General features: G+C 38.0%; 1 protein-coding gene across 1 annotated transcript in view; it reads left to right on the plus strand.

The window, feature by feature from the left end:
- LOC130324280 (C-type lectin domain family 4 member M-like) overlaps positions 1 to 17,249 on the plus strand; it is a gene marked incomplete at its 5' end in the record, with an annotated part of 86,434 nt that overhangs the window by 56,961 nt on the left and 12,224 nt on the right. Inside the window, one exon of the mRNA XM_056553230.1 lies at positions 2,935 to 2,994. Coding sequence (XP_056409205.1) covers positions 2,935 to 2,994 — 60 coding nt within the window. The remainder of the gene's footprint in view (positions 1 to 2,934; positions 2,995 to 17,249) is intronic.

Here is a 17,249-nt window from a genome sequence, read left to right on the forward strand (position 1 = left end):
AGAGTGTCTGTATTACATGTGTTCTATTACATGGGGAGTGTCTGTATTACATGTGTGATATTATAGGAGGAGTGTCTGTATTACATGTGTGATATTACATGGGGAGTGTCTGTATTACATGTGTGATATTACATGGGGAGTGTCTCTATTACATGTGTAATATTACATGGATAATGTCTGTATTACAATGGGATATTACAGTGGGAATGTTTGTATTACATGTGTGATATTACATCAGGAATGTCTGTATAACATGTGATCATTTATGGGCAGTGTCTGTATTACATGTGTGATATTACATGGGGAGTGTCTATATTACATTTTTGATATTACATGGGGAGTGTCTCTATTACATGTGTGATATTACATGGGGAGTGTCTATATTACATTTTTGATATTACATGGGGAATGTCTTTATTACATTTGTGATATTACATGCGGAGTTTATCCATTACATGTGTGATATTACATGAGGAGTGTCTGTAGTACATGTGTGATATTACATGCAGAGTTTATCCATTACATGTGTGATATTGCATGGATAATGTCTGTATTACATGTGTGATATTACATGTTGAGTGTCTGTATTACATTTGTGATATTACATGAGGATTGTCTGTATTACATGTGTGATATTACATGAGGAGTGTCTGTTGTACATTTGTGATATTACATGAGGAGTTTCTGTATTACATGTGGGATATTACATGGAGGAGTGTCTGTATTACATGTGTGATATTACATGAGGACTGTCTGCCTTACATGTGTGATATTACATGGATAGTGTCTAAATTACATTTGTGATATTGCATGAAGAGTGTCTTTATTACATGTGTGATATTACATGAGGAGTGTCTGTATTACATGTGTGAAATTACATGGGGAGTGTCTGTTTTACATTTGTTATATTATATGGGGAGTGACTGTATTACATGTGTGATATTATATAAGGAGTATCTGTATTGCATGTGTGATATTACATGGGCAGTGTCTGTATTACATGTATTATATTATATGGGGAGTGTCTTTATTACATGTGTGATATTACATGAGGAGTGTCTATATTATGTGTGTGATATTACATAGGGTGTTTCTGTAGTACATGTGTGATATTATATAACGTGTATCTGTTATACATGTGGGAAATTACGTGGGGAGTGTCTGTATTACATGTGATATTACATGGAGGAGTGTCTGTATTAAATGTGTGATATAACATGAGGAGTATCTGTATTAAATGTGTGATATTGCAGGAGCAGTGTCTGTATTACATGTGTGATATTACATGAGGAGTGTCTGTATTACATATGTAATATTACATGAAGAGTGTCTGTACTACATGTGTGATATTACACGTGGAGTGTCTGTATTACATGTGTGATATTACATGATCAGTGTCTGTATTACATGTGTGATATTACATGGACATTGTCTGTATTACATGTGTGATATTACATGAGGAGTGTCTGTATTACATGTGTGATATTACATGAGGAGTGTCTGTATTACATGTGTGATATTACAAGGGGATTGTCTTTATTACATGTGTGATATTACATGATCAGTGTCTGTATTACATGTGTGATATTACATGGACATTGTCTGTATTACATGTGTGATATTACATGAGGAGTGTCTGTATTACATGTGTGATATTACATGAGGAGTGTCTGTATTACATGTGTGATATTACAAGGGGATTGTCTTTATTACATGTGTGATATTACATGAGGAGTGTCTGTATTACATGTGTGAGATTACTTGGGGAGTGTCTGTATTACATGTGTGAAAGTACATGAGGAGTGTCTGTATTACATGTGTGAAATTACTTGGGGAGTGTCTATATTACATGTGTGATATTACATGAGGAGTGTCTGTATTACATGTGTGAGATTACTTGGGGAGTGTCTGTATTACATGTGTGAAAATACATGAGGAGTGTCTGTATTACATTTGTGAAATTACTTGGGGAGTGTCTGTATTACATGTGTGATATTACATGGGGAGTGTCTGTATTACATGTGTGATATTATATGGGGAGTGTCTGTATTACATGTTCGATATTACATTAGGAGTGTCTGTATTTCACGTGTGATATTACATGAGGAGTGCCTGTATTAAGTGTGTTATATTACATGAGGAGTGTCTGTATTACATGTGTGATATTACTTGGGGAGTGTCTGTATTACATGTGTGATATCACATGAAGAGTGTCTATATTACATGTGTGATATTACATGAGGAGTGCCTGTATTACATGTGTGAGATTACTTGGGGAGTGTCTATATTACCTGTGTAATAGTACATGGGGAGTCTCTGTATTACGTGTGTAATCTTACATGTAGAGTGTCTGTATTATATGTGTGATATTACATGAGGAGTGTCTGTATTACATGTGTAATCTTACATGTAGAGTGTCTGTATTACATGTGTTCTATTACATGGGGAGTGTCTGTATTACATGTGTGATATTACATGAGGAGTGTCTGTATTACATGTGTGATATTACATGAGGAGTGTCTGTATTACATTTGTGATATTACATGAGGAGTGTCTGTATTACATGTGTAATCTTACATGTAGAGTGTCTGTATTACATGTGTTACATTACATGGGGATTGTCTGTATTACATGTGTGATATTACATGAGGAGTGTCTGTATTACATGTGTAATCTTACATGTAGAGTGTCTGTATTACATGTGTTCTATTACATGGGGAGTGTCTGTATTACATGTGTGATATTACATGAGGAGTGCCTGTATTACATGCGTGATATGACATGAGGAGTGTCTGTATTACATGTGTTATATTACATGGTGAGTGTCTGTATTACATGTGTGACATTACACGGAGGAATGTGCGTACTACCTGTACCAGATATATTCAGGTTATACATCATAAATAATAAGTTTTCTGTGATTTTTCTCCCCAGATAAAGACCTGAAGGAGATCAGCGCATTCTTGGAGCAGATCAAGTCATCCACAGCAATAGGTAATTTTGGATCCACCGATTACTGTATTGAAGGATGGGTCACAGACTCCTTTGGGTAGTGTCAGTCATAGTTCCCATTGTAGAATCAGAGGTTGGGGGTTTTGTGGCTCACCGCCATCCTGGAGTCTCTTGACTCGACGGCCCCCACAGAATTGATAGAAAACTACATCGCCATCTCTGTAGATTTTGCTGTCTGGAGAAGATGCTCTATCTCTGAACTGTCGGGCGCCCTTATCCCGGATGAGTCTTGACATTCACTTCCTGAGCAGGGACGGAACATCTTATGGCTTCCTGCATATTCTGAGCTCAGAATTATCTCGTAAAATAGAATTCAGAAAGGAAATAAGAATGTTTGTGCTCAGGGCTTTCATTCGTGCACGTGGTTGCAAGAGTTGACTACCGATGTATACATAAACACATATTGACTTACCGAGAGTTTAGAGTTCTTCCCTACCTGAGATTGCACCTTACAGACAGACCTAAACCTATACCAATGAGAATGCCTAACTCAGCGGTTGAATTGTGCCCATAACCGCGTATGAGGGCACGCCTGAAGAGGGCAAAAAACTCAGACATAGGATTGACAACATTGCTCCTGATCAAGATAACCCACATCACCACTAGACATATCTATCTACCCCTAACTGTACTACCTAACCTTGAGCAACCAACATTAGGCAGTACCTGACCCTGAGAAGTAACGGTAGAGACGCCTACTACGGATGGCCTGAAGCTGGAATCGGACCTGACTACATACTGGCTGATCCGAGCCTATTGACATACTTACTGTGGCAAATGCAGCAAGATAAACTTACCAGGCATAACATACTTCAGTCCCTCTGCCTCTCTGTGGTACCCCCCTTGTACCATCCGTCGTCTCCCCGAGAATTGTACTACGGCTGTGAGCAATGTGCAATAAAATCTGCTGAATTGGAAACCCGGTGAGTGCTGACTTTTCTTTGTCTTCTCATGCACTGATACTTCAGTCCCTGCTAATAAGTGGCAAAGTTTCCACTGTTAGTCAAGTGATACGCAACCTGACACAATGACCTACCTTTGGTGACAATGACCTTCCATTGGCATGATGCCTATACCAATTAAGCCTCGATAAGCAACCTACCTGAAGAGTTGACTCGACTGAACAGTGAGTCATACCCACACCTGCCCAACATGTCGTCATGACTAAGATCTGAGGAGTGGGTCTCCTTGTCATGCACATTCCTATAGATTTGACAGAACTTGTGTAACAATTGCGCCTATAGACTGTCGTACATGAACGCGTGACAGGTATAAACAGAAGCATTGTGTCTGTAGTTTAGACAGTACCTGTAGTTTAGACAGGTCCTGCGTACCCTCGTGCCTATAGATGCGGCAGGACTTGCGTAATCATCGTGCCCGTAACAAGACAATCTAACTCAAACCTCATACCTGAAGGCGTGACAGATCTTGAGTAACCCTGTGGACGTGATGTACGTACGTGTGATGTTGACATCACGTGACTAAACTGATTAATGCTGACCACGAACTACACACGTACGCACCATGGACTGCTACCACCGTATATTCAGTGCAAGTTTATGCCAAGTATACTGGCACAGAGGTATGTGCGGTGTCACTATTGGTGATTGTAGAGTACAAGCTATGAGTACAGTATGAAAGCTATGAACGTATGTGTAGTATACTCCGTATGCATCCATGAGCGTATGACCAGTTCGAGCTATGTAAGATACGAAGCAAGATACGACAACAGTTATGAGCATATGTTCTCGATAGCGACCTGCGTATGTATGAAAGGACGGCACGAGTGAGTGCAAGATGACCATGACAAGCACACGAATAGTGCTCAAGGCCTTAGTGTTTAACACTGTCCTTACACATTGCATATAACACAATGAGCGTATGAACAGTGCGAGCTATGTGTATGGTAAGACAGTATGAAGCTAGATACGACAACAGTTATGAGCATATGTTCTGGATAGCGACCCATGTATGTATGAAAGGACGGCACACGTGAGTGCAATATGACCATGACAAGCACACGAACAGTGCTCAAGGCCTGAGTGTCTAACACTGTCTGTACACATTGCATATAGCACGAGTGCATAAATGTACACAACAGTAGCTGTACCTGCTGCCTAAGACACTATGAGTGCATGTACTGTATGCAACACCAACTGTGAATCCTGCATGTGACACTATGAGTGTATGTACTGTAAACAAAACACTAACTGTACCTGCTGTATTTAACACAAGCACTGTGTCCATAGACATGAACGGTCTCCGCGTGCCTATCGTACCTGTCGATTAGACGTAGTCCTGCGTATCCTCGTGCCTGTAGATGTCACCGGTCTTTGCGTAATCATCTTGCCTGTAACAAGACAATCTAACTCAAACCTCGTACCTGTAGACGTGACAGGTCTTTGAATAACGCTGTGGACGTGATGGACGCTCGCATGATGTTGACCTGAATGGACTAAACAGATTAATGCTGACCCCAAACTGCAACGTACGCACCGTGGAATGCTACAAACGTATGTTCAGTGCTAGCTTAAACGTATGCGAAGTATACTGGCACCGAGGTATGTTCAGTGTAACTATCAATGATTGTAGAGAACAAGCTATGAGTAACTGAAAGTATGAAGCTACGAACGTATGTATAGTATATTCTGTGTGAATCCATGGGCGTATGAACAGTGCAAGCTATGAGCGTGAGTATGGTAAGACAGTATAAAGCTAGATAAAACAATAGTCATGAGCATATGTTCTGGACAGTGACCTGAGAATGTATGGAAAGGATGGCACACGAAAGATCAATATGACCACGACAAGCACACGAACAGTGCTCAAGGTCTGAGTGTATGACCCTATGTCTGTACACGTAGCGTGTGACACAACAAGCGCATGAACTATACACAACAGTAACTGTACCTGCTGCATGAGACACTATGGGCGCATGTACTGTATGCAACACTAACTGTGGGTTCTGCATATGACACTATGAGAATACGTGCTGTAACAAAAACACTTACTGTACCTGCTGCATATGACACTAAGCATAAGCACTGTATGCCACCTAACTGTGCCTACCGCCTATAACACTATGAGCATATGCACTGTGTACCATACCAGTGTGACTGTACTCACTGCATATGACACTGCGCATATGTACTGCGAACTACCCTAACTGTACCTACTGCATGTGATACTATGAGCATATTTACTGTATACCTATGACTGTAACCCCTACAAAAACACTATAAGCATGTATGCTGGTGTACAAATTAACTATACCCACTGCAACGACACTATGAGCGCATGGACTGTATACAATACTAACTACCCACTGCAATATAACACTATGAGCGTATGTACTGTATCCGATACTACCATGTACCCACTGCCACAAGCGTATGTGCTATGCCCAACCCTGTAACCTACTGCATGCTGCTATGACCTTGTGTACTCTATACGACACTGTAACTGCACCTTCTGCATATATGCTACAACGCATGTATGTACTATATATGCTCATTCTTTTTTTTTTTGAGTGACTGTACGGTATGAATGTTATGAACGACTGCATGAAACGCTATGAGTGACTGCACAGTATTTAACACTATGAGTGACTACGCGCACCGTGACCTACGTGCAGTATGGAAACTGCCATGTGTCGCAAAAGCAGTACGCAAATGAGTGTAGGTACTGTGTATGTGTTACGTGTGGAGCGAAGGTATGAGACTAGGCCGTGTAGCAACGTGCGGCGTGGATGCTACGAGTGACTGCCCGGTATGGACGCTGTGAGTAACTGCACGGTACGAGCTAGAAGTGACTGCACGGTGTAAAAAGCTATGAGAGCCTGTACAGTGTGAAATGCTATGAGTGACTGTACGGTGTGAATGCTATAAGTGACTGCTCGGTATTAATGCTGAGAGCGTCTGTACGGTATGAATGCTACGAGTGACTACACGGGATGAGTGCTGAATGACTGTACGGTATGAAATACTGTGAGTGACCATACGGTATGGATGTTACAAGTAACTGCATGGCCCAAACATTGTGAGTGGCTGTGCAGCATGGACACTACGTGAACGTTTGCCACCACTGACGCGGTCCGTGGTGGCCCTAAGTCTGGCAGGGGAACCTGGGGCGGGAAAACTGGGAAGGGAAATTGCACGAGAAACTCTGCCCCCCTGTCATACACACGGTCCGGTGGCTGCGGGGAGCCGAGCCCTTGCATGTGATAGGGCTGCGCCATTCCCCTGTGTGTCGGGGCCGGTGTGTTGAACCCGGCCGCCCTGGTTATTTACAAACCTTTTTTTTTGGGCTCCGCCCCTTCGCACGCCACGTGGCCAGGCAGCGCCGCCCCAGCAACCGGGGAGGATGCCATCCTAGCCGTCCGGAACCACGGGGAGCGAGGAGGAGGAGAGCCTGGTGCGCGGATCAGGCCGGGCATCGTGAGAACGTTCAAGCCGCTCGGAGCAATGGGGTGATACTACATGGGGAGGTGTGATATTACATGGGGAGTGTCTGTATTACATGTGTGATATTACATGAGGAGTGTCTGTATTACATGTGTGATATTACATGGGGAGTGTCTGTATTACATGTGTGATATTACATGGGGAGTGTCTGTATTACATGTGTGATATTACATGGGGAGTGTCTGTATTACATGTGTGATATTACATGAGGAGTGTCTGTATTACATGTGTGATATTACATGAGAAGTGTCTGTATTACATGTGTGATATTACATGGAGAGTATCTGTATTACATGTGTGATATTATATGGGGTGTGTCTGTATTACATGTGTGATATTACATGGGGAGTGTCTGTATTACATGTGTGATATTACATGGAGAGTGTCTATAAGATGTGTGATATTACATGGAGAGTATCTGTATTACATGTGTGATATTATATGGGGTGTGTATGTATTACATGTGTGATATTACATGAGGAGTATCTGTATTACATGTGTGAAATAACATGAGGAGTGTCTGTATTAAATGTATGATATTACATGAGGAGTGTGTATTACATGTGTGAAATTACATGGGGAGTGTCTGTATTACATGTGTGATATTACATGGGGAGTGTCTGTATTACATGTGTGATATTACATGGGGTGTGTCTGTATTACATGTGTGATATTACATGGGGAGTGTCTGTATTACATGTGTGATATTACATGGAGAGTGTCTAGAAGATGTGTGATATCACATGAGGGTGTCTGTATTACATGTGTGATATTACATGGGGAGTGTCTGTATTACATGTTTGATATACATGAGGAGTGTCTGTATTACATGTGTGATATTACATGAGGAGTGTCTGTATTACATGTGTGATATTACATGAGGAGTGTCTGTATTGCATGTGTAATATTACATGAAGAATGCCTGTATTACATGTGTGATACTACATGGGGAGTGTCTGTATTACATGTTCTAAATTACATGGGGAGTGTCTGTATTACATGTGTGATATTACATGAGGAGTGTCTGTATTACATGTGTGATATTACATGAGGAGTGTCTGTATTACATATGTGATATTACATGAGAAGTGTCTGTATTACATGTGTGATATTATATGGGGAGTATCTGTATTACATGTGTGATATTATATGGGGAGTGTCTGTATTACAAGTGTGATATTACATGGAGAGTATCTGTATTACATGTGTGATATTACATGGGGAGTGTCTGTATTACATGTGTGATATTAAATGAGGAGTGTCTGTATTACATGTGTGATATTACATGAGGAGTGTCTGTATTACATGTGTGATATTACATGAGGAGTGTCTGTATTACATGTGTGATATTACATGGGGAGTTTCTGTATTACATGTGTGAAATAACATGAGGAATGTCTGTATTAAATGTATGATATTACATGAGGAGTGTGTATTACATGTGTGAAATCACATGAGGAGTGTATGTATTACATGTGTAATATTACATGTAGAGTGTCTGTATTACATGTGTGATATTACATGAAGAGTGTCTGTATTACATGTGTGATATTACATGAGGAGTGTCTGTATTACATGTGTGATACTACATGGGGAGTGTCTGTATTACATGTTCTAAATTACATAGGGAGTGACTATAACATGTGTGATATTGCAGGAGGAGTGTCTATATTACATGTGTGATATTATATGAAGAGTGTCTATATTACATGTGTGATATTACATGGGGAGTGTCTGTATTACATGTGTGATATTACATGAGGAGTGTCTGTATTATATGTGTAATATTATATGAGGAGTGTCTGTATTACATGTGTGATATTACATAGGGAGTGTCTGTATTACATGTGTGATATTACATGAGGAGTGTCTGTATTACATGTGTGATATTACATGAGGAGTGTCTGTATTACATGTGTGATATTACATAAGGTTGTATGTATTACATGTATGATATTACATGGGGAGTGTCTGTATTACTTGTGTGATATTACATGAGGAGTGTCTGTATTGCATGTGTAATATTACATGAGAAATGTCTGCATTACATGTGTGAAATTACATGGACAGTATCTGTATTACATGTGTGATATTATATGGGGAGTGTCTGTATTACATGTGTGATATTACATGGGGAGTGTCTGTTTTACATGTGTGATACTACATGGGGAGTGTCTGTATTACATGTTCTAAATTATATGGGGAGTGACTATAACATGTGTGATATTACATGAGGAGTGTCTGTATTACATGTGTGATATTACATGAGAAGTGTCTGTATTACATGTGTGATATTACATGGAGAGTATCTGTATTACATGTGTGATATTATATGGAGAGTGTCTGTATTACATGTGTGATATTACATGGGGAGTGTCTGTATTACATGTGTGATATTACATGGAGAGTGTCTATAAGATGTGTGATATTACATGAGGGTGTCTGTATTACATGTGTGATATAACATGGGGAGTGTCTGTATTACATGTGTGATATACATGAGGAGTGTCTGTATTACATGTGCAATATTACATGAGAAGTGTCTGCATTACATGTGTGATATTACATGAGAAGTGTCTGTATTGCATGTGTAATATTACATGAAGAGTGCCTGTATTACATGTGTGATACTACATGGGGAGTGTCTGTATTACATGTTCTAAATTACATAGGGAGTGACTATAACATGTGTGATATTACATGGGGAGTGTCTGTATTACATGTGTGATATTACATGAGGAGTGTCTGTATTACATGTGTGATATTACATGAGAAGTGTCTGTATTACATGTGTGATATTACATGAGAAGTGTCTGTATTACATGTGTGATATTAGATGGAGAGTATCTGTATTACATGTGTGATATTATATGGGGAGTGTCTGTATTACATGTGTGATATTACATGGGGAGTGTCTATAACATGTGTTATATTACATGAGGAGTGTCTTTATTACATGTGTGAAATTACATGAGGAGTGTCTGTATTAAATGTATGATATTACATGAGGAGTGTCTGTATTACATGTGTGAAATTACATGAGGAGTGTCTGTATTACATGTGTAATATTACATGAAGAGTGTCTGTATTACATGTGTGATATTACATGGGGAGTGTCTGTATTATATGTGTGATATTACATGGGTATTTTCTGTATTACATGTGTGATATTATATGGGGAGTGTCTGTATTACATGTGTGATATTATATGGGGTGTGTCTGTATTACATGTGTGATATTACATGGGGAGTGTCTGTATTACATGTGTGATATTACATGGAGAGTGTCTATAAGATGTGTGATATTACATGGAGAGTATCTGTATTACATGTGTGATATTATACGGGGTGTGTCTGTATTACATGTGTGATATTACATGAGGAGTATCTGTATTACATGTTTGAAATAACATGAGGAGTGTCTGTATTAAATGTATGATATTACATGAGGAGTGTGTATTACATGTGTGAAATTACATGGGGAGTGTCTGTATTACATGTGTGATATTACATGGGGTGTGTCTGTATTACATGTGTGATATTACATGGGGAGTGTCTGTATTACATGTGTGATATTACATGGAGAGTGTCTATAAGATGTGTGATATTACATGAGGGTGTCTGTATTACATGTGTGATATTACATGGGGAGTGTCTGTATTACATGTTTGATATACATGAGGAGTGTCTGTATTACATGTGCGATATTACATGAGGAGTGTCTGTATTACATGTGTGATATTACATGAGGAGTGTCTGTATTGCATGTGTAATATTACATGAAGAATGCCTGTATTACATGTGTGATACTACATGGGGAGTGTCTGTATTACATGTTCTAAATTACATGGGGAGTGTCTGTATTACATGTGTGATATTACATGAGGAGTGTCTGTATTACATGTGTGATATTACATGAGGAGTGTCTGTATTACATGTGTGATATTACATGAGAATTGTCTGTATTACATGTGTGATATTACATGGGGAGTGTCTGTATTACATGTGTGATATTACATGGGGAGTGTCTGTATTACATGTGTGATATTATATGAGGAGTGTCTGTATTACATGTGTGATATTACATGAGGAGTGTCTGTATTACATGTGTGATATTACATGAGGAGTGTCTGTATTACATGTGTGATATTACATGGGGAGTTTCTGTATTACATGTGTGAAATAACATGAGGAGTGTCTGTATTAAATGTATGATATTACATGAGGAGTGTGTATTACATGTGTGAAATCACATGAGGAGTGTATGTATTACATGTGTAATATTACATGTAGAGTGTCTGTATTACATGTGTGATATTACATGGGGAGTGTCTGTATTACATGTGTGATATTACATGAAGAGTGTCTGTAGTACATGTGTGATATTACATGAGGAGTGTCTGTATTACATGTGTGATGTTACATGGGGAGTGTCTGTATTACATGTTCTAAATTACATAGGGAGTGACTATAACATGTGTGATATTACATGAGGAGTGTCTATATTACATGTGTGATAGTATATGAAGAGTGTCTATATTACATGTGTGATATTACATGGGGAGTGTCTGTATTACATGTGTGATATTACATGAGGAGTGTCTGTATTACATGTGTAATATTATATGAGGAGTGTCTGTATTACATGTGTGATATTACATAGGGAGTGTCTGTATTACATGTGTGATATTACATGAGGAGTGTCTGTATTACATGTGTGATATTACATGAGGAGTGTCTGTATTACATGTGTGATATTACATAAGGTTGTATGTATTACATGTATGATATTACATGGGGAGTGTCTGTATTACATGTGTGATATTACATTGGGAGTGTCTGTATTACATGTGTGATATTATATGGGGAGTGTCTGTTTTACATGTTTGATATTACATGTGGAGTGTCTGTATTACTTGTGTGATATTACATGAGGAGTGTCTGTATTGCATGTGTAATATTACATGAGAAATGTCTGTATTACATGTGTGATATTACATGGAGAGTATCTGTATTACATGTGTGATATTACATGGGGAGTGTCTGTTTTACATGTGTGATACTACATGGGGAGTGTCTGTATTACATGTTCTAAATTATATGGGGAGTGACTATAACATGTGTGATATTACATGAGGAGTGTCTGTATTACATGTGTGATATTACATGAGAAGTGTCTGTATTACATGTGTGATATTACATGGAGAGTATATGTATTACATGTGTGATATTATATGGAGAGTGTCTGTATTACATGTGTGATATTACATGGGGAGTGTCTGTATTACATGTGTGATATTACATGGAGAGTGTCTATGAGATGTGTGATATTACATGAGGGTGTCTGTATTACATGTGTGATATTACATGAGGAGTGTCTGTATTACATGTGTGATATACATGAGGAGTGTCTGTATTACATGTGCAATATTACATGAGAAGTGTCTGCATTACATGTGTGATATTACATGAGGAGTGTCTGTATTGCATGTGTAATATTACATGAAGAGTGCCTGTATTACATGTGTGATACTACATGGGGAGTGTCTGTATTACATGTTCTAAATTACATAGGGAGTGACTATAACATATGTGATATTACATGGGGAGTGTCTGTATTACATGTGTGATATTACATGAGGAGTGTCTGTATTACATGTGTGATATTACATGAGAAGTGTCTGTATTACATGTGTGATATTACATGAGAAGTGTCTGTATTACATGTGTGATATTAGATGGAGAGTATCTGTATTACATGTGTGATATTATATGGGGAGTGTCTGTATTACATGGGGAGTGTCTATAACATGTGTTATATTACATGAGGAGTGTCTTTATTACATGTGTGAAATTACATGAGGAGTGTCTGTATTAAATTTATGATATTACATGAGGAGTGTCTGTATTACATGTGTGAAATTACATGAGGAGTGTCTGTATTACATGTGTAATATTACATGAAGAGTGTCTGTATTACATGTGTGATATTACATGGGGAGTGTCTGTATTATATGTGTGATATTACATGGGTATTGTCTGTATTACATGTGTGATATTATATGGGGAGTGTCTGTATTACATGTGTGATATTACATGGGGAGTGTCTGTATTATATGTGTGATATTACATGGGTATTGTCTGTATTACATATGTGATATTACATGAGGAGTGTCTGTATTACATGTGTGATATTACATGAAGAGTCTCTTTATTACTTGTGTGATATTACATGGGGAGTGTCTGTATTACATGTGTGATTTTAAATAGGGAGTGTCTGTATTACGTGTGCATTATTACATGTGTGATATTACATGGAAAGTGCCTGTATTACATGTGTGATATTACATGTGGAGTGTCTGTATTATATGTGTGATATTACATGGAGGCGCGTCTGTATTACATGTGTGATATTACATGGGGAGTGTCAGTATTACATGTGTGATATTACATGGGGAGTGTCTGTATTACATGTGTGATATTACATGACGGTGTCTGTATTACATATGTGATATTATATGGGGAGTGTCTGAATTACATGTGTGATATTACATTGGAAGCGTTTGTAATACATGTGTTATCTTACGTGAGGAGTGTCTGTATTACATGTGAGATATTACATGAGGAGTGTCTGTATTACATGTGTGATTTTAAATAGGGAGTATCTGTATTACGTGTGCATTATTACATGTGTGATATTACATTTAGAGTGCCTGTATTACATGTGTGATATTACATGTGGAGTGTCTGTGTTATATGTGTGATATTACATGGAGGCGTGTCTGTATTACATGTGTGATATTACATGGGGAGTGTCAGTATTACATGTGTGATATTACATGGGGAGTGTCTGTATTACATGTGTGATATTACATGACGGTGTCTGTATTACATATGTGATATTATATGGGGAGTGCCTGTATTACATGTGTGATATTACATGACGGTGTCTGTATTACATATGTGATATTATATGGGGAGTGTCTGAATTACATGTGTGATATTACATGGGGAGTGTCTTTATTACATGTGTGATATTACATTGGAAGTGTCTGTATTACATGTGTGATATTACATAAGGAGTACCTGTATTACATGTGTGATATTACATGGGGAGTGTCTGTATTACATGTGGGATAATACATGACGGTGTCTGTATTACTTATGTGATATTATATGGGGAGTGTCTGCATTACATGTACTATATTACATGGGGAGTGTCTGTATTACATGTGTGATATTACATGGGGAGTGTCTGTATTACATGTATGATATTACATGGGGAGTGTCTGTATTACATGTGTGATATTACATGACGGTGTCTGTTTTACATATGTGATATTATATGGGGAGTGTCTGTATTACATATGTGATATTATATGGGGAGTGTCTGTATTACATGTGTGATATTACATAAGGAGTGTCTGTGTTACATGTGTTTATATTACAAGGGGATCATCTGTTTTACATGTGTGATATTACATGGGAAGTGTCTGTAATACTTGTGTGATATTACATGTGTGATATTACATGGAGAATGTCTGTATTACAGGGGTGATATTACATGAGGAGTAGCTGTATTACATGTGTGATATAACATGGGAAGTGTCTGTATTACATGTGTGATATTACAAGGGGAGTGTCTGTATTACATGTGCGATATTAAATGGGGAGTGTCTGTATTACATATGTTATATTACATAGAGGAGTGTTTGTATTACATGTGTGATATTACATGGAGACTGTCTTTATTACATGTTTGATATTACATGTGGAGTGTCTGTATTACATGTGTGATATTACATGGGGAGTGTCTGTATTACATGTGTGATATTACATGGGGAGGGTCTGTATTACATGTGTGATATTGCATGAGGAGTGTCTGTATTATATGTGTGATATTACATGGGGAGTGTCTGTATTACATGTGTGATATTGCATGAGGAGTGTCTGTATTGCATGTGGGATATTACATGGGGAGTGTCTGTATTACATGTGTGATATTACATGGGGAGGGTCTGTATTACATGTGTGATATTGCATGAGGAGTGTCTGTATTATATGTGTGATATTACATGGGGAGTGTCTGTATTACATGTGTGATATTAAATGGAGTAGTATCTGTAGAACATCTGTGATATTACATGGAGAGTGTGTGTATTACATATGTGATATTACATGGGGAGTGTCTGTATTACATGTGTGATATTAAATGGAGGAGTATCTGTAGGACATCTGTGATATTACATGGGGAGTGTCTGTATTACATGTGTGATATTACATGGGGAGGGTCTCAATTACATGTGTGATATTACATAGGGAGTGTATGTATTACATATGTGATATTATATGTTGAGTGTCTGTATTATATGTGTGATATTACATGGGGAGTGTCTGTATTACATGTGTGATATTATATGGGGAGTGTCTGTATTACATGTGTGATATTACATGTGGAGTGTCTGTATTACATGTGTGATATTATATGGGGAGTGTCTGTATTACATGTGTGATATTGCATGAGGAGTGTCTGTATTATATGTGTGATATTATATGGGGAGTGTCTGTATTACATGTGTGATATTATATGGGGAGTGTCGGTATTACATGTGTGATATTACATGGGGAGTGTCTGTATTACATGTGTGATATTACATGAGAAGTGTCTGTATTACATGTGTGATATTATATGGGGACTGTCTGTATTACATGTGTGATATTACATGGAGGAGTATCTGTAGGACATCTGTGATATTACATGGAGAATGTGTGTGTATTACATGTGTGATATTACATGAGAAGTGTCTTTATTACATGTGTGATATTATATGGGGAGTGTCGGTATTACATGTTTGATATTACATGGGGAGTGTCTGTATTACATGTGTGATATTACATGAGAAGTGTCTGTATTACATGTGTGATATTACATGGGGACTATCTGTATTACATGTGTGATATTACATGACGGTGTCTGTATTACATATGTGATATTATATGGGGAGTGCCTGTATTACATGTGTGATATTACATGACGGTGTCTGTATTACATGTGTGATATTACATGAGGAGCGTCTGTATTACATGTGTGATATTACATGAGGAGTGTCTGTATTACATGTGAGATATAACATGAGGAGTATCTGTATTACATGTGTGATATTACATGGAGAGTGTCTGTATTACATGTGTGATATTACAGGAGGAGTGTCTGTATTACATGTGTGATATTACATGGGGAGTGTCTATATTACATGTGTGATATTACATGGGGAGTGTCTGTATTACATGTGTGATATTACATGAGGAGTGTCTGTATTACATCTGTGATATTACATGAGAAGTGTCTGTATTACATATGTGATATTACATGAGGAGTGTCTGTATTACTTATGTGATATTACATGAGGAGTGTCTGTATTGCATGTGTGATATTAAATCAGGAGTGTCTGTATTACATGTGTGATATTACATGAGGAGTGTCTTTATTACATGTGTGTTATTACATGGAGAGTGTCTGTATTACTTATGTGATATTCCATGGGGAGTGTCTGTATTACATGTGTGATATTACATGGGGGAGTGTCTGTATTACATGTGTGATATTACATGGGGAGTGTCTATATTACATGTGTGATATTACATGGGGAGTGTCTGTATTACATGTGTGATATTACATGGAGGAGTATCTGTAGGACATCTGTGATATTACATGAGAAGTGTCTGTATTACATATGTGATATTACATGAGGAGTGTCTGTATTACGTATGTGAT

The sequence above is a fragment of the Hyla sarda genome, unplaced genomic scaffold (assembly GCF_029499605.1).
Source record: "Hyla sarda isolate aHylSar1 unplaced genomic scaffold, aHylSar1.hap1 scaffold_262, whole genome shotgun sequence".
In the NCBI taxonomy this organism is placed as follows: domain Eukaryota; kingdom Metazoa; phylum Chordata; class Amphibia; order Anura; family Hylidae; genus Hyla; species Hyla sarda.